Here is a 19,904-nt window from a genome sequence, read left to right as displayed (position 1 = left end):
TTGTTATGCTTGAGGCCATTGTTGCAGCCACTGTGTCAGTCTATCTCGTTGAGGGTCTTCCTCTTTTTCACTGACCCTCTACTTTACCAAGCATGATGTCCTTCTCCAGGGACTGATCCCACCTGATATGTCCAAGGTATGTGAGATGTAGTCTCACCATCCTTGCTTCTAAGGAGCACTCTGATTGTAATTAAGGTCACTTAGTACTTTTTTTTTTAATTTTTTTTTTTTTTAGTACTTAGAAAAATGAGTTGACAGAAATCAGTTGATTTTACCTTTTCAAGTTTACACATCATGCCTTTAAAACAGTGTTCCTCAAAAAGGTGTTAAAAACACTGCAAATTCACACAGGTAAGATGTTTGTTTAAAACGCAGGTTCTTGAGGACCCCTCCCCCTACCACCAACAGATTGAGGTGAGGTAGAACCTGGGAATCTGTTTTGCTCACAAGTTATCCCAGAGGCCTGTTAAGTTACAGTGTACGGAACGGTGGTTCTCTCATAGGCTATATAGTACAGGCATTGGAATCAGAATTTGGTTTGTATTCTAAGCCTTTGATTTATGGGTAAGTTTTTTCATTTTACAACTCAACTTTAATTTCCTTACCTGCTTGCCCTGTGTTCTCTTTTAATAATAACCTTGAACAGTACTTGGCAATAATAGAATTAAACTTTCTGCATTTTCTCTTATTTGTTAGTAAAACCAGGTTATTTTGGTAAATACTCTTAAATAATACAGTTATCTTTGGCATAGGTATTTTTTAACCTATATGATTACGCTGTTTCCACTGTTAATAGTTATCCCCTATTTTTTAACATGTTCTAAAAATGGAACTTATTTCTATGTACTATGTAAAATCCCATGGTGAGCAGTTTTAAGTAAGTTATTCTTTATTGTTTATGAGTGAGCTTTAAAGCGTGAAATTTAATGTTCTCAGAATAAGAAATGCTTTCTTTTTTGCATGTGGTATGATATTAAAGATTTACTGAACTGGAATATGCCTCCAGATGAATGTTGTCCTTATTTAAACATCTTAGCTCCCCCCAAAAGTCCTGTTTTAATACTGCCTTGCCTAATACAATTTGAGTCTTTTAGAATTATTAGTTGTTTACAAGCCACCTAAGGAAATCTAGTTTCACTATTTAATAGTAAACCTTTTTTTAGTGCTTAATCTGTTTCCCTGAAATATAATTCCCTGGGCTTTACCCAATGACTGTTTTCTGCTAACAAACATGAATTTTGTTCTCAGTTGGCAAAGATGTCTCATACTTAAGAATAATAAAAAACATGTAAATCTAAAAGATAGTTCTAAAAGACTTCTAAAGAGCGCTTGGTGCAATGAATACTTTATTGGGAAAGCATAGGTTTGAAGCTACATTTAAGGCTTGTCTAGACTTTAAAACCAACCAAACCCATTGCTATTGAGTGAATTCCGACTCATAGTGACCCTATAGGACAGAGTAGAACTGCCCTATAGGGTTTCCAAGGAGTAGCTGCTGGTTTCGAACTGCTGACATTTTGGTTAACTGCCAAGCTCTTAACCACTGTGCTACCAGGGCTCCAGACTTCATGTGTTTATAATAATAAAGTGGATCAAAAACGTTCAAGAATTCAAAGTCGTTGAGTAGAATAACTCATCTTGAACCTATATCAGAATAATAGCTTGACTTCCAGGTCCTGAGAACATCAGGTCATATATTACAAGAGAAAGAGGAAAACCCCAGTGTCTTCCTTCTGTAGGTACAGGGTTGTCCTCACACAGTGAAGGTAAAGCTGGCTGTGATACATTCCTACCTGTCTCTGCTCCAGTTCTTTGGGGGATACCTTGCACCCTGTTTCAGAAGTTGTTCAAGCTGCCACACCTACCAAAATGTTGTATACAGACTTTTGGACAACCAGTTTTCCTCACTACAAATGCTGGAAGAAGTCAGCAGCTTAGATCAGTTTGCAGTGATTCTTAGACTATATGTTAGACCTCATGGGGGTGGGGGAAGTATTGTATTGGGGCTCCCTATACTTGCCTTTGTCTTAGTACCGGTATAGTTAACAATCTAGCTGTTAGGTTACTATGTTGTTTAGCTTTTAAGAACACAAAAGACATAATCTCAAGCCTTTTGTTAATAGCTCTGCATAGAATTCTCTGTTCCCAACTAACTACTTAGATCAAGGATACTCAAGGAAAAGGAGAACACAGTAGAATCATTTGAGGATCTTTTCAAAATATATTGGTCATAGTTTATTATATTCGATGAAGAGGTTTGGTTATATAAAGCTGACTTTTCTATTTAACGAGTTGGGTATGTTTCCAAACATTTTTAGGCCTGGTGTATCCCACGTACGCTCAAGTTTTGAACATGGTACCACTTCTGGTTGAGACAGTCTGCTAGGAAGTAGAACAAAGAAAAACAGAAAATAAGAGTTCAGGAGACCCAATATATGATGGAAATGAGTTCCATTAAAGAGGACAAAATAAAGAGACAGAAATAGCAAATAATGTAAGAAATATTTTCCAAAACTAAAAGACGTGAAAAGATTCACTGAGTACCCAGTCCAAGAAATGAAAAAGGACCCGTGCTAAGGCAGATCCTTGTAATATTTCAGAACACCATGGGTAAAAAGAAAATATTCTTAAGGCTTTTAGGAAAAAAAGGCTCACGTATGAAGGGTCATGGATTAGATGGCACTGGACTTTCCTCCCTGGCTGTACTAGAAGATAGAAGACATGTGGAGCAATGCCGTCAGATTCGGAAAGTGATTTGCCTCCTGAAGTCTATAATTAGCCATTTTTTTTTTTTTTTTATACTGGGAGGGGAAACCCTAGTGGTGCAGTGGGTAAGTGCTATATGGCTGCTAACCAAAAAGGTCGGCACGTCAATCCAACAGGTGCTCCTTGGAAATTCTACGGGGCAGCTCTACTCTGACCTATAGAATTGCTATGAGTCGGAATTGACTCGATGGCAACAGGTTTGTTTTTTATTTTATTTATATTGGGAGGGGGAGAAAAAGATATTTTTAGATAAGGCAAGATCTCAAACTTACCTCCCAGGAACCTTTCTCACGGAAGCCATTGGAAGATGTGTTCCATCAAAACCAGGGTTTAAACCAAGGAAGAGGAGGACATGGTATCCAGGAAACAGGATTCAACACAGGAAATAATGAGTGTGACTCACTGTGCAAACAGTATGGTTTATGTTGAACACCTGCTTTCCTTCAGGGAGTCTGGAATTTTTGTACATACTGAGCAGAGACTGCCTGTGTGACCAGCCCCCGAAAAAAACCTTGAGCGCCTTCCGCTGAGCTCCCCTTGTAGACAGTGTTTCACATGTGTTGTCACACCTCTTCACTGGAGGTACTAAGGAGTGTCTTATGTGGCCCTATGGGAGAGGCCTCTTAGAGGCTTGTTCCTGGTTTCCTCTGGACTTTGCCACATACGCCTTTTTCCTTTGCTGATGTTGCTTTATATCATTTCACTGTAATAAATCATAGCCAGAAGGACCTCTATAGCCTGAGTCTTGTGAGTCCTGTGAGAATAGGGCATGGTCTTGGGGACCCTGCCACATAAACTATAACAAATCCCACATAAAATTGACAATGAGTTCTTAATATCAAATAACCAGTCGATGTTCAGAATTTAATTGTCTCTTAAAAATTTTAGTTTGTTCATATAAGGATCAAAACAAGGCCCAACCATTGCATTTAGTTAATATTATTAATAAAGTCTCAGCCTACAGATTACTTTTTTTTCCTTCTGTTTATTTGAATAAACTATGTCGTTTGTCTTGTACAGGTTTCCCACAGTGTGGGTTTTGCTCATTGCATCCATTTAGCGATTATTTAACACCTTCTCCTTACATGTTAGTTTCCTGAAACCTGTTACATCTAGAGGCTTAATTGGATTAAATTCAATTATTTCATTTTCTGACAAGACTACTTAAGATAAGGTTTTGCGTACTTAACTATTGAATGGCATCAGGGGCACTTAATGTCTGTTTTATTTATTTATTTTTTTTTTAAGAAAAACTTTAACAACTAACTGGTTTGTATATGGAAGGTAGGATAAACTCTTGACTCCTGGCCTTTTTCAGTTTTCAGAATGGGTAAGTTTCCTAGCATCCCCCAAAAGTTGAACAGTGAGATTTTTACTTTTAAGTATCATTATGAACTCATAAATTTTAACAATTGTCTTAATCTACTTAAGTTGTTCTTTTTTATGCCCAGATTGACCCATCTTTTGTGGGAGTTTCTTCAAGATGAACCTGACACAATAGACTTTTGACAGCTTCGTTGCTTTCAGGTACAACATAGGTACCGTGTCCCAGGTTCGTCTCATATTTCCCATCCCAGACCTAGATTCAGCCATTTTCTCAAGGAGTCCTAGTTGCTTTCAGTTGAAAATGATAGAGTACAAAGCCTGGGCTTCTCATTGATATCTGTTTGGTCATGTCTAGATCTTCTTATTGGCCAAAGCCAGGAAATAGTTAATCAAATACAGCATGGGTTTGTATTGATATTTCCAATTTAACTTAGAGGTAAAAGTTATAACTTAGTCTCCTTAGTTTCATAGTATTTTTTCTCTTACCCTGCAAATCATGTTTCCTAATGGTATTAACACCACTGATTTGCCTAATCTACTTACTCATAGTTTCAGACTGACAGTACTAAATATTGCAAACAATATGATTATTGAGATTTTTTGTTTTTTGTCCTTAGGAAATATTAGGGATGTACAGTCAATATAATGTGTTTTTCAAATTGCATGCAACAGTTCTCTGTGTAGTTAAGGCACCAATTATATACTTATTTTGCTTTTGATTTTTAGCGAGTTCTCACATTGTTAATTTTGTTTCATAATTATATGAAATATTTACATGGTTCCACAGTTGAATCTCTGAAAGAAGGCATGTTGAGAGAAATTGAGCCTCCATCCCCATGCTCTCTATCCTACTTCTGTTTTAGGGAACTGTATCAGTTTTGGGCTTATCTGTCTGTTTAAAATATAAACAAAGTGTATGTATATGGTTGTATCCCTCTCTCACCCACACACTCATTAGACAGGCAGTTGCACACTACATACACTGTTGCCACTTCGGCTTTTTGAGTTAATATACCCTGGAGATCACGCTATAGCAGAAGAGCCCTGATGGCACAGTGGTTAAGACCTTGACTGCTAACCAGAAGATCAGCAGTTTGAATCCACCAGCTGCTACTTGAAAACCCTATGGGGCAGTTCTACTCTGGGCCCTATAGGGTCACTATGAGTCGGAGTTGACTCTTTTTTTTGGTTTAGTATTCCATTATATAGATGTGTTCTGTGTGTTACCTTAAATGAATTCCTGTGGACATTTGATTGTTTCTAGTCTGACTATTGCAAACAGTCCAGCTGTGAATAGCCTTGTTTATATGTCTTTTCATATTTTTGCCACTTATCTTTGGGGTGAATTCCTGGAAGTGGAATTCCAGGGTCAGATGGTAAATATATAGGCAATTTTGCCAAATTCCCCTTTATGACAGGTCAGTGCCACTTTGTCTTCCCATCAGCAGTATCTGAAAATACTCATTTTCCAACAGACTTATCAACTGATTGTTAGCAAACTTCACAAAATATTTCAAGTAGATCTATGTTTTAGAGTCTTCACTTGGGCAAAAGTACGATATGGATTGGAAGGTGTGATCCTAAAGGCAGGAAGCCATGTTGGGCCTTGACAGTAGTCTCAGAAAAACAGGTCTAAACTAAAGGGATGGAGTTACATTAAAGAAGTGTTAGAGGAATAGCATAAAAAGGACTTAGTAACTGGATGGAGGCATCAGGAGGGGTTTTCTGCACAGAGAACTGAGCAACAGCAGAGTATGGGTTGGCAATTTTCATTTTGGATGCCATGAATTTGAGGTGCTTCTCAGACATCTGGGCCGGAGATACAGTTGGATGCATGGATCTGAGAGAAAAGTTTGGACTGGAGTGGAGCTTCATAGTCAACACTACAGAAATGCTGTCAAGATTCGTAGACGAAGATGCCCAGGAAAAGAATAATAGTAATATTATGTAATATTTGAGCGCTTGGTATGTGCTTGACTTTGACAAAAGTAGTTTTATGGTTTTGCTTTTTTGTTTTCATGTAGCTCTTGAGCTAATGTCTCTGGTTAGAATTAAAAAAAGTATATGTCATCTTCTTGACATCTTTTATAGCCTCCGTGTGTCTGTCAGTTTGTCGTAGTCTGGGGGCTTGTGTGTTGCTGTAATAATGTTGGAAGGTATACCACCAGCATTCAAATACCAGCAGGGTCACCCATGGTGGACAGTTTCAGCTGAGCTTCCAGACTAAGACAGACTAGTCTGGTGGTCTGCTTCTGAAAAAAATTAGCCCATGAAAACCTTAGGAATCGTAGCAGAACATTGTCTGATACAGTGCTGGAAGATGAACCCTTCTTGTTGGAAGGCACTCAAAAGATGGATTGACACAGTAGCTGCAACAGTGAGCTCAAGCATAACAACAATTGTGAGGATGGCACAGGACCAGGCAGTGTTCTGTTCTGTTGTACATAAGGTCACTGTGAGTCAGAACCAACTTGACAGCACCTAACAGCAACATATTTTATAGATGTAGTGTATTACCGTGCTATAACAATTTATAATTCTGTTCTAAAATTGTACAAATTGAGTTTCCGTATAAATAGAGCTTAAATTCTCTTGCTTTGTATAGAATGATTTGTTTTGCCTTCTCACCGCCTATGAACATGATTTAATATACAATTTAATATACAGCTTTGTTCAAAATATTTCCATTCTGGTTATCTAATTTTGACAAACTTAGACACTTGGAGAATATTTTTTGCCAATGAAATATGCTTTTTTTCTTTTACTGTATTATAAATAAACATAGAGAATGATAATGCCATAATGTCCAAATGTACTTTTCACATTACAGCTGAGAATTCTTCATCTAAAATAGACTGGTTTCTGTCTTACGAGACCTTAAGAATTTTGAGGCAGGAAACGAATTCACAACTTGAGAACTAGAAAAGCCCTTAGAGAGCTAATTTAACGTCTTCCTTTTATAGGTTGGGAAAAATGTTGGTTATTTTTCTGTCCAAGCCAGTGTGAAACAGCATGAGCGCATAAACACAAAATGTTGAGCTAGTGACTCCTAAATTTAGGTTAGTCATTAAAAAGAGGGGTTAAAAAAGAGGGAGAAAAGGAGAACCTTAGACCTGACTTGGTACTTGTCAGTTTACCCCATCAGGTACTCTTTCAAACACTTCACAAGTCGTCTTATTTTAGTTCTCAAAGCAACTGTATGAGGTGTAGTTACCATTAGGTACATTTTACAGATGAGAAATAGTTGTAGAGAGGTTTAGTAAATTTCCCAAGGACACGCAGTAGCAAGAAGCTAAATTGGAAATCTATCCCAGACAGGCTGGAAATAGAACATATTTTTGAATAGAGGTTGGATGGTTGTTTGGACGGCTTGCTGGGGAAGAGAATTATGGCACTGAGTGGTAAATGGACCAGATAGTCTCTGAGGCCTCTTGCCAATCCTGAGATTTTTTTTTTTTAAATTAACTAAAACTTGAAGAGATTTGATTAAATGGGTTGATTAGCTAAAGAGTGCACACAGAATTAATCTGCATTTATTCTAAATGAATGGGGTATGCCTTAAGAACCAAGGCCAACCACTAGAACTGCTTCCGACTTCAGATCCACTTTTATCCTGAGAAGACCACTCTTACCTTGGTTTGTAGGTTCATAATGGTGTTTCACACTAGGGTGCACTATTTAATTATTCTGGCATTCCTGCAGCACAGTGGGCTCTCGAACTTGAGCACGCATCAGAATCATCAAGAGGGTTTGTGAAAATGCAGATTGCTGGGCCTCATCCCCAGAGTTTCAGACTCATTAGGTCTGGAGTGGGGCCCTAGAATTTGCATTTCTGACACGTTCCCAGATGCTGCTGTTGCTGCTTTCGGAACCACTGCTGTAGTCTGACCTCTCCCAGTAGACTGAGCTTTTCAAAGTGGGAACTACCTGTTCTCATTGCCAGGTGTTCTCATTGCTTTATTTCTCTACCACCTAGCAGTACATAAAGGTGGCTGATCTGAATTTTGTAGAAACCAAATGTGGACTGTTATACCGGTGCCTTTGGCTTGATGAGACCAAGTAGGCCTAAAATTGAGGAACCTTCGAAAGCTTTAAATTCGGGTCAGGTTTACGTTTATGTCAAGCTTACCTTTAGAAATATGAATAAAATCAAAATTCTGCTAGAATTCTTTCACATAGTCCCACTTTCTGGTACATATAAAATTCTGTTTTCTTGCCATTAGTAGGGAGCTGACTACATGAAAGAACTAGAATCTATCTTTCTCTTCTTGGGAAAATGGAGGCTATTGTCAGATGGCAGAACTTGATTAACTGTTTGCCAGTTCAGGAAGAGGTCAACATCTAATCCTATTAAAATAATTCTTCAACTTTGTTAAGAAAATGGAGAACAAGGTGAACGTGTGTTTTTACCTACCCGTGCCTCCCCTGAAAGGAGCCTGGTGGTCCAGTGGTTAAGCACTGAGCTGCTAACAGGAAAGTCAGCAATTTGAACCCACCTAGCAGCTTCATAGGAGGAAAGACCTGGCAATCTGCTCCCATAAAAATTACAGCCTAGGAAACCCTATGGGGCAGTTCTACTCTGTCCTACAGAATCATTACGAATCAGAATTGACTCAGCAGCGTACGACACCTCCCCCGTGCTAGAAAAGAATGCCTTCCTAAGACTTTTCTAAGCATTATTTTACTCTGGAATTAAAGTCATGAATATATATCATTTACTTTTAAGTGCTATAAAGAAGAATGTACGATCTGTCATTCAGAATATCCAGATTACAACAATATTACTTGCCTGAACAGATAGCTTACTTATTGTGTGTTTTAGAGAAATCACATATAGCCCTCTCAAAGTAAATAAGATGGTGGTTCCTAAACATAGGGATAAATGTTTGCTTGGCACTCTACAAGCCACATCTCACACTTCAGAAACCAACCCATTGACATCACAGTACAGGGGAGAGGCTGACATAAAGTAAACCTTTTATTAAAGAAAGTTGAAACTTGTTTTACTTTTTCTCTTATTCTATATCTAGGTGGTTAACCCTGAAAATTAGGTTTTTGTATATGTTGCTTCTAATTTTAGTGTTCTTTGGCAGTAATCATAAGAATGTTCTGTGGTTCTCTTTCTCCTTCCTCAGATATCCAGAAAGTGGTACTCTACAGATGAATGTCAAGGATCTTCGCCCACGAGCTAGAACCACTTTGAAATGGAATGAACTAAATGTTGGTGATGTGGTAATGGTTAACTATAATGTAGAAAGTCCTGGAGAAAGAGGATTTTGGTTTGATGCAGAAATTACCACACTGAAGACAATTTCAAGGACCAAAAGAGAACTTCGTGTGAAAATTTTTCTTGGGTAAGATTCTCTTCACTGATAATGACATTTAACTACTGAATTAAACAAGGGATGTCATTTTTAGGTATTAAGCTCGTGTCCCTTAGTAACAAGATGGAATTTATGGGGGATGGAATGTTCTTTACTGAGGGAGAACTTTTTTATGAAGTCTTGAGAAATTTTAATTAAGAACGGCACTGAAATCTCTGACGCTACTTTAAGGTTGGAGCTGTTCTTTGGGAGCATCTTGGAAATAACTGAGTATTTTTGGAGAAATGCTTACTTCACAGAGTTCTTACAGATTTGACAAAGTTTATATCCAACGGCATTTTATTAGAAAAATGGATATAGGAATCCATTCCTGTTTTCTTTTTATTTTTTAATTTTTATTGTGCTTTAAGTGAAAGTTTACAAATCAAATCAGTCTCTCACACAAAAACTTATATACACCTTGCTACATACTCCCAATCGCTCTCCCTGTAATGAGACAGCCTGCTCCCTCCCTCTACTCTCTCATTTCGTGTCCATTTCACCAGCTTCTAACTTCCTCTACCCACTCATCTCTCCTCCAGGCAGAGATGCCAACATAGCCTCAAGTGCTCACCCAAAGGCATTTTAATAGCTGTAATTCTTATAGGGGTCTATGTTGGTATAATAGTATGTCTATCTAACCAGTTAGCTGTCTGCCAGACTTTTAACAGTAATAGCTGTAATTCTTATAGGGGTCTATGTTGGTATAATAGTATGTCTATCTAACCAGTTAGCTATCTGCCAGACTTCTAACAGTAGCTGAAATTTTCCTTCACAACCATTTTCTTCAACTTGGCAGAATTTAACAAGCTCAGTGAAGTGAATTCCAAATCCAAAAAGCCAGCTGATACACCAAATCACTCAAGTGTTACCATCATTAATTCTTTAAGAAATATGTTTAGACTTTCGCCCCAAGTGGTATAATACTATATGCATTGTTTCACAGATACCTTTTTTCACCTAGAAAAATATTGTCACTATTTTTTGTGTCACATTCTTCTGAATAGAGTTTATTGGCTAAATAGTCACAGATTTACTTTTAAAGAAAGAAAATCTCAGTTTAGTTCTTTGTTACATGTAATGTTTCAGTAAACATCCTCGTATATGCATCTTTGTAGCATTTCTTTTCTTTACTATTTATTCTTAGAAGTACATTTGTTGTGTTGAGCATTGAGAATTCTAGAATGGTCCTGACAGTTTTGTTTTACGTAAGAGAAGCAGCCAAACTAACATTCTTGCCAGGTACTGGCTAGCTGGATTACTAGTGTCATGAAGATGACATATTGGGGAACGAACGTCAGCATATGGTTAAAAATAATTTAAAGCAAAGGTCAGCCGACTGCAGCTTGCAGGTTGCATATTATTTTTGTAAATAATGTTTTATTGGGACACAGCCATGCCCATTTGTTTATGTATCATGTAAGACTGCTTTCATGCTCAACAGTATTGTTGGGTAGTTGGCGACTGAGACCATTTGGTCTGCAAAGACTAAATCATTTACTTTCTGACCCTTTACAGAATATGTTTATTCACCCTGGAGGTAAAGAAGAATTGTAAGATGCTAAAAATAGCTTATATTTTAAAAAACAAATTTTAGAACTTTCTACAAACAAAGGTACTTCTCTTGCTCTAGTCTAAGAATGTAGCTCAATTACAGACTTCTTAATGATTTGAAATTCTGACATGGATACAAATCATGGTGATGAAAAGACAAAGCATATAAATAAATTAGCCATATAGGGAACCTTTTAACGTACTTGAGTGTGTTGTTAGGTGCTGTCAAGTCTATTCCAACTCCTAGCGACCCTATGTACAACAGAATGAAACACTGCCCGGTTCTGCACCATCCTCATAATTGTTGCTGTGTTTGAGCCCATTCTTGTAGCCACTATGCCAGTCCATCTTGTTGAGGGTCGTCCTCTTTTTCACTGGCCCTCTATTTACCCAAGCATGATGTCCTTCTCCATGAACCTAGTCTCTTCTGATAACATGTCCAAAGTACATCAGACATCCTTGCTTCTAAGGAACGTTTTGGCTATACTTCTTCCAAGACAAATCAGTTCATTCTTCTGGGAGTCCATGGTATAGTCAGTATTCTTCACCAGCACCATAATTCAAAGGTATCAATTCTTCTTCAGTCTTGCTTATTCATTGTCCAGCTTTCACGTGCATATGAGGTGATTGAAAACACCATAGCTTGGGTCAGGTGCACCTTAGTCCTTAAAGTGACATCTGTGCTTTTCAACACTTTAAAAAAGGGTCTTTTGCAGCAGATTGCCCAATGCAATGTGCCAGTTGTTTCCTTGACCGCTGCTTCCATGGGCATTAATTGTGGATCCAAGTAAAATGAAATTCTTGACAACTTCAATCTTTTCTCCATTTATCATGATGTTGCTTATTGGTCCACATGTGAGGATTTTAGTTTTCTTTATGTTGAGGTGCAGTCCATACTGAAGACTGTAGTCTTTGATCTTCATCAGTAAGTGCTTCAAGATCTCTTGACTTTCAGCAAGCAAGCTAGTGTCATTGGTATATTGCAGGTTGTTAATGAGCCTTCCTCCAGTGCTGATGCCACGTTCTTCATATAACCCAGCTTCTCGAATTATGTGTTCAGCATACAGATTGAAGAAGTATGGTGAAAGGCTACAACCCTCATGCACACCTTTCTTGACTTTAAACCATGCAATATCTCCTTGTTCTGTTCAAGCGACTGCCTCTTGGTTTATGTACAGGTTCCTCATGAGCACAGTTAAGTGTTCTGGAATTCCCATTCTTCACAGTGTTATCCATAATTTGTTATGATTCACACAGTCGAATGCCTTTGCATAGTCAGTAAAACACAGGTAAGCATCTTCCTGGTATTGTCTGCTTTCAGCTAAGATCCATCTGACATCAGCAATGATGTCCCTCGTCCTATGTCCGTTTCTGAATCCAGCTTGAATTTCTGACAATTCCCTGTTGATGTATTGCTTCAGCTGCTTTTGAATGATCTTCAGCCAAATTTTACTTACATGTGATGTTAATGATATCGTTTGATAATTTCCACATTCTGTTGGATCAGCTTTCTTTGGAATGGGCACAATACAAATACGGATCTCTTCCAGGTGGTTGGCCAGGTAGTTGTTTTCCAAAATTCTTGGCATAGACAAGTGAGTACCTCCAACTCTGCATCTGTTTGTTGAAACATCTTAACTGGTATTCCATCGATTCCTGGAGCATTGTTTTTCACCAATGCCTTCAGTGCAGTTTGAACTTCTTCTTTCAGTACCATCAGTTCTTGATCATGTGCTACCTTCTGAAGTGGTTGAATGTTGACCAGTTCTTTTTGATACAGTGATTCTGTGTATTCATTCCTTCTTCTTTTGATGCTTCCTGTGTCATTCAGTATTTTCCCTCCAGAATCCTTCAATATTGCAACTTGAGGATTCAATTTTTTCTTTAGTTCTTTCAGCCTGAAAAATGCTGAACATGTTCTTCCCTTTTGCTTTTCTAACTCCAGGTCTTTGCACATGTCAATATAATACTTTGTCTTCTCGAGCTGCGCTTTGAAATCTTCTGTTCAGCTCTTTTACGTCATCATTTCTGCTGTTTGCTTTAGCTATTCTACGTTCAAGAGCAAGTTTCGGAGTCTCTTTTAAAATCCATTTTGGTCTTTTCTATCTTTCCTGTCTTTTTAATGGCCTCTTGCTTTCTTCATGTATTGATGTCCTTCCACAACTCCCCTGGTCTTCAGTCATTAGTGTTCGGTGCATCAAATCTGTTCTTGAAATGGTCTCTAAATTCAGGTGAGATATACTCAAGGTCATATTTTGGCTCTCATGGACTTGTTCTAATTTTCTTCAGCTTCGACTTGAACTTGCATATGAGCAGTTGGTGGTCTGTTCCGCAGTTGACCCCGGCCTTGTTCTGACTGATGATATTGAGCTTCTTCATCGTCTCTTACCACAGATGTAGTTGATTTGATTCTTGTGTATTTCATCTGGCAAGTTTCGTGTGTGTAGTCGCTGTTGATGTTGTTAAAAAACAGCATTTGTAATGAAGCCATTGGTCTTCCAAAATTCTGTCATGTGATCTCCAGCATGGTTTCTGTCATCAAGGCAGTATCTTCCAACTACTGATTCTTTTTCTTTGTTTCCAACTTGCATTCGAGTCATCAGTACTTATCAGTGCATCTTGACTGATCAATTTCAGATTGCAGAAGTCGGTAAAAATCTTCAGTTTCTTCATCTTTGGCCTTAGTGTTTGGTGCTTAAATTTGATTAATAGCCGTGTTAACTGGTTTTACTTGTAGGCGTATGGATATTATCCTACGGCTGACAGTGTTATACTTTCGGACAGGTCTTGAGAAGTCCTTTTTGGTAGTGAACGCATTGCTTTTCCTCTTTAGTTTGTCATTCCTGGCATAGTAGACTGTATGATTGTCTGATTCACAGTGGCCAATACTAGTCCATTTTAGCTCACTAATGCCTAGGATAGCAGTCTCTACGCATTCCATTTCGTTTTAGATGAGTTCAGCTTTTCTAGATTCATACTTCATACATTCTACATTCCTATTATTAATGTAATATTATTACATTAATTATTATTAATGTGTGGTTGCAGCTGTTTCTTCTCATTTTCAGTCATGCCACATCAGCAAATGAAGGTTCTGAAAGCTTGACTCCATCCATGTCATTAAAGTAAGCTCTACTTTGAGGAGTTAGCTCTTCCCTTGTCATATTTTGAGTGCCTTCCAACCTGAGGGGCTCATCTTTCAACACTATATCAATCTTCCAGTGCTATTCATAAGGTTTTCACTTACCAATTTTTTCAGAAGCAGACCGCCAGGTGCTTCTTCCTGGTCTCTCTCAGTCTGGAAGCTCCACTGAAACCTATCCACCATGGGTGACCCTGCTAGTATTTGAAATACCAGTGGCATAGCTTCCAGCATCATAGCAACACACAAGCCACCACAGTATAACAAACTGATAGATGCGTGGTGGTACTTGAGTGTAGAAAGTATTAAAAAAGCATGTATACACAAAGGGCAAGATACTAGTACTCATTGCACTAAGGTAGGTAAAAGCTTGTATTTTGAAAATATTTCCCAAAGTGATTCTGAAATGCTGCTGTAGTGCAGCACCCCTGGCTTTTTAAGGGACTAGATCCAGCAGAAATTATAGGTAGGCAACTAATGGTTCAATAGTGAGAACAATTATGTGATAGCTCTCCCAACAGTAAAACACCCTATCCTGTAAAGTATTGTGTTCTCTGTCATTTAAGTTCTTAGAAGTATTAGGTACACAGCAGCCAAACAGGAAGCAGTATGACTTGTAGATGGGAAGTTTTCGCATGATTAGAAATTGTTTCTTCTCGCTAGAAAAAGTGGATAGATAATCAGGATGAAGATCTAAGTGCCTGCCACCGTGGATGGACATTTCAGTTGTTTCCAGTTTGGGGCTGTTATGAGCAGTGCTGCCATGATGTTCTTGTTCACGTGTCCTGGTGCATATGTGCATAAGGGTAGAATCGCTGGGTGTAGGACATGCACATCTTCAGCTTTAGTATAGGACCAAAGACTTTGCAAACGGCTGTACTAGACCACACCGCCCCAGCAGTATGAGCCATCCCATCCCGTTGCTCCGCATCCTTATCCACACTTACTTTTGTTTTAGTTTTTGCTTATCAGGTGGGTGTATGATATAAAGTAGCATGTCACTGTGGCTTCAATATGCATTTCCCTGACTACTAATGAGGTTAAGAGCCTTTTCATTTGTTTACTGACAGATTGGGCATCTTTTGTGAGGACCCTATTCCAAATGTTAGTGGGTTTTTTTTTTTTTTTCTTGACTTACTGGTTTCTTGGAGTTCTTACTGGGGAGACTAGACCCATGTCAGTTATATGAGGCAAAAAAAAAAAAAGTCTCCAATTCTATGGCTTATTTTTTCTCTTTTTGCTGTTAGAATAGGAGTTTTCTTAACTTTAATGTAGTTGAATTTATCTGTTTTTTCCCCCCATGCTTGTACTTTCTATGTCTTTCTTAAGAAATGTTTCCGTTTCTAGAGTTCATGAAGATATTTTCCTTCATTACTTTCGAAAAGTTTTGTGCTTTTGCCTTTCTTTAGGTCTTTAATCCTCTTGGAGTAGACTTTTGCATATCATATGAGATAAGGGTCTAATTTAACTCCATACAGATGGACAATCATTTTTTCCCAGGACTCTTTTTAAAAGCCTCCCCCTGCCGCCCCAGCTTCAGTATCACCTCTGTGACATCAAGTATCTCTGTGCAGTCACTGCTTCCTTCTGGTCTGTTCTGTACCGTTGGTCTGTTTTCTGTATCCTCATATCAGTTCCACACGTTCATAATCTGGCAGAGCAGGTCATCCTCCCGTGTTCTTCAAGGAGGTCTTATCTGTTCTTGGCACTGTGTACTTTCATTTGCATTTTCCCCATCATCTTGGTAATTTCCACATAAAAACCGGTTGGGCATTTGTTAGGTATTGTATTGAATCTAATCCATGAATGTGATTTATCTCCATTTATTTAGGTTCTTCTCTCTCTTTTGGTGTCGCAGTGCTTTCCTTTATTTATTAATTATCAATTTAAATGTTCAGTATTAAGTTTATCCTAGATACTCACAGTTTTAAATTAAAAAAAAAAAAAAGAGGATTATATACGTATTTTTTCACGGTTGATTAAATTTTAGACAGAAATTCCCTCTTCTCTTTTTGTTGGGTTTAATCATGAAATAGCTGGTTTTGTGGGATGAAAATATTTCAGTGTTGGCAATTTTATAGGATTCAACCTGGTGTAATTCTCTCCTGCAGTCTTACATGCGTCCATTTTCCTTTTTTAACTTTAGGTACCACTTGTAGTTATTTTAAGTGCTGTTTCATTTCTCTCTGTTACTGTATATAGGAATATGAGTAACCTTGGATCTTGGATCCAGTAGCCTTACTAAACTTAATTTTCATTTACATGTAGATTGTTTTGGAATTTTTATAATTATAATCATCCCCTGTGAATTATGACATTTTTGTTTTGCCTCTTCTGTTATCTTTGGTTTCTTCCTCTTGTCTTAAATCACCGCCTGGGCCCTTCAGGATGCTGTTGAAAAGAAGTGGCAATAGCAGGCAGCTCTTTTTCCCCTGGACCTCCAAGAGAAAACTTTCAGAATTCCATCAATACTTGTAATGTTTGTTACATTTATTTGTAGATACACTTTCTCTTCTATTACTAGTTTGAGTTTTTTTTTAATCATTGATTTTGAATTTTATTAGGTATGTTTTCTGTATCTATTGAGATAATGTTTTTTTCCTTTAGTATCTTAATATAACTTTTTTCTTTATTTAAAAAAACCTACCATGCATTTCTATTTTGATGTGTTGTTGTTTCTTAATGTATATGCATACATATGCATATCCAGATACGGTTTGCCAATTTTATGTAGGATTTTTGCATTTGTGTTAATGAGTAAAATTTGCAGGTTAGTTTTCCTGTCTTAACTGTCATTTGCAAATTACACTAGTTCCATAAAATAATTTCGTGGAATATTCTTTTTCTATCTCAGGGTAGAGTTTTGTGTACTTGAATGTTCGGTAGACCTCCTCAGTGAAGTCATCTGGGGCTGGGAAGTTCATTATTGATGCATTTCTTTAATGGTCATAGGACTATTCAGATTTTCTGTTTCTTCTTGAAATAGAATTTAATTTTCTAGAAATTTGTTAATTTTGTCTAAATTTTCAAATTTATTGGCATAAAGATGTTTAGTGGTCTCATCTTTTTAACGTCTGCAGTATTTGTTGTGATGCTCCTTTTTCTTCTTGAATTTACTTTTTGACCTTTTGATCAGTCTCACCAGAGGTTTATCAGTTTTATTAGACTTTTGCAACAAACTAACTTCCAGCCTTGGTCCTCTCTATTGCATTGAAGGCGCAAAGGAAGAAGCAAATACAGGACATGATTTTTAATCTGCCTTGGAGATTTGATAGGGGAATTTGGGATTAAAGTCCCTGCTTATTTGTCTTTTTAATTTATGAGTACCAAAAAGTGAATATGCTGATCTAATATAGTTCCCAAATTCTGTTTTTAAATTGTCATCTTATATTTCTTTTTTCACTTTGAAGAAAATTAAAAACAGAAGTTCAGAGTTTAATTTATGTTTTTCAAAGTATTTTGTTCACTTCCTGTTGTAACATATATTGTGTTTACTACCATGTGGAGTTAATACTAGGTTAGATATTCATAAGTAGAATTTGAATCCTATGGCAAGAAGATAATTTATATACCTTTATTAAAGCTATAGCTATACTTGCTTTATTTTCAGTGTCATTTTTATGGGGTTTCATTTATTTACAAAATTTTATCCACACCTGTCTTATCATGAAATCTAAGTGATATTCTTATCATTTAATATACCATTCTTACAGAATACAAGTTATACCTCAAAGCTCACAGTGCTTCAACTGTACTGGCCTCCTTGCTGTTGCTTAAGCATTCAAACATGCTCCTGCCTCAGGGCCTTTACACTTGGTATTTCCTTTTTCTGGTCTGCCTCACACAGATATCTGTTTGGCTTGCTCTTGTTTCAGTTCTGTGCTCAAATGTCACCTCAGAAATACTCTTAATCACCCTTTTTAAAATCACACACAGACACACCAGACATAGGTTACTTGAATTCCCTCTTACCCTGACTTATTTTTCTTTACAGCATTTATTAACACTGGACATACGTCTCTCTTATCCCACTTATATTGTTTTCCTATTGCTGCTGCAACAAATTACCACAAACTTGGTGGCTTAAACAGTTTACTCTTTTACAATTCTGGAAGTCAGAAGTCTCAAATGTGCTTTACTGGGCTAAAATCAAGGTGTTTGCAGGGAGGTGCTCCTTTCTGGGTGCTCTAAGGGAGAATTCATTTCCTTGCCTTTTCCAGCTTCTAGAGGTTGGGCTTTTTAGAGGCCTCCCACATTCCCTGGCTCGTGGCCCATTTCTTCATCTTCAAAGCCAGCCATATTGCATCTCTCAGAGCATTCTTCTGCTGTAGTCACATCTACATCTGACTCTCTGTTGCCTCCGTGTTCCACTCTTGAGGACCTTTGTCATTTCATTGACCCAGCCAAGATAATCTCCCCAACTCAGCTTAATCACATCTACATTAACTTACCATGTAAGGTGACATATTCACAGGTTCCAGAGATTAGGACCTGGGCATCTTTGGGGGGACATTATTCTGCCTTAGCACTACTGGAATGTTAATGCCTTGATTTTTGTTTGCTGCTATGTGCCAGGCCCTGCTCTAGGTACTGGTTACAGTGGATATTAAGTAAATACAATATTTCATAGATACTGAGATACACAGCTTTTCATATTTTAATATCTCTGAAATCAAGATGTATCTTAGAGTTGCTATTAGACTGACCAAAGATGAGTTCTTCCAGAGAAGATTTGAGTTTGCTTCCGTCAGTCACCTGGGAGTGCCATTTATCTTTATATTAAATTTTCTCTGGTTGAGGTTTTTTTAGACCACAAAAAACCCATTGCTGTTGAATCAGTTTCGACTCATAGCAACTGTCTTAGTTACCTAGTGCTGCTATAACAGAAATACCACAGATGGATGGCTTTAACAAAAAGACATTTATCCTCTCAGTCTAGTAGGCCAAATTCAGAGCGTCAGCTCCAGTGGAAGCCTTGCTGTCTCTGTTGGCTCTAGGGGAAGGTCTTTGTCATCAGTCTTTCCATGATCTAGGAGCTTCTCTGCTCCAGGTGTTGCTTTCTTGGTGGTATGAGGTCCCCCCTCTCTGCTCACTTCCCTTTCCTTTTCTCTCTCGAGAGATAAAAGGTGGTGCAGGCCACATCCCAGGGAAACTCCCTTTACATTGGATCACCTGAGCAAGGGTGTTACATCCCACCCTAATTCTCATGAATATAATCTAATCTTGCCTCATTGACCACAGGCAGAAATTGGGATTTACAACACATAGGAAAATTATATCAATCACAAAATGGAGGACAACCACACAATACTGAGAAGCATGGACTAACCGAGTTGACACATATTTTTGGGGAACACAATTTAATCCGTGACAGTGACACCATACGACAGAGTAGAACTGGCCCATAGGATTTCCTAGGCTTTTAATCTTTACCGAAGCAGACTGCCACATCTTTCTCTCATGGAGCAGCTGGTTGGTTCGAATTGCCGAGCTTTTGGTTAGCAGCTGAGCGTTTAACCACTTTGTCACCAGGACTCCTTTTTTTTTCACGCCACACATAGGGTGAATTCTGACCTCCAAGCCTGTTGAGTTTGTGGCTCAATTCTCAGGGAATGCTTTTTAACTCTGTATGCCCAGTGGTAGTATTGAAACAAGCATGCTTACTTTCTACCTCCATCTACAGGGTAGTTTATTTCCCGTTTACCTTAACTGTAAAGAAGTCCTTTCGTGTTCAGCTTTATTTGAGGCTTCTT

At 37.9% G+C, this 19,904-nt stretch overlaps 1 protein-coding gene across 3 annotated transcripts in view; it reads left to right on the top strand.

Moving 5' to 3' along the window:
• The window catches only part of UHRF2 (ubiquitin like with PHD and ring finger domains 2), a 93,344-nt gene that overhangs the window by 33,927 nt on the left and 39,513 nt on the right, over positions 1 to 19,904 (top strand). For all 3 annotated transcript variants that reach the window (XR_010322863.1, XM_003407351.4, XM_023545270.2), the window contains one exon: positions 9,228 to 9,446. Coding sequence is in view for 2 of the 3 variants with exons in the window: in XM_003407351.4 (XP_003407399.1) it covers positions 9,228 to 9,446 (219 nt within the window). In the remaining variant the exon portion in view is untranslated. The remainder of the gene's footprint in view (positions 1 to 9,227; positions 9,447 to 19,904) is intronic.

This window comes from Loxodonta africana, chromosome 9 (genome assembly GCF_030014295.1).
Source record: "Loxodonta africana isolate mLoxAfr1 chromosome 9, mLoxAfr1.hap2, whole genome shotgun sequence".
NCBI lineage: Eukaryota > Metazoa > Chordata > Mammalia > Proboscidea > Elephantidae > Loxodonta > Loxodonta africana.
This window is presented reverse-complemented; position numbering and strand designations above follow the sequence as displayed.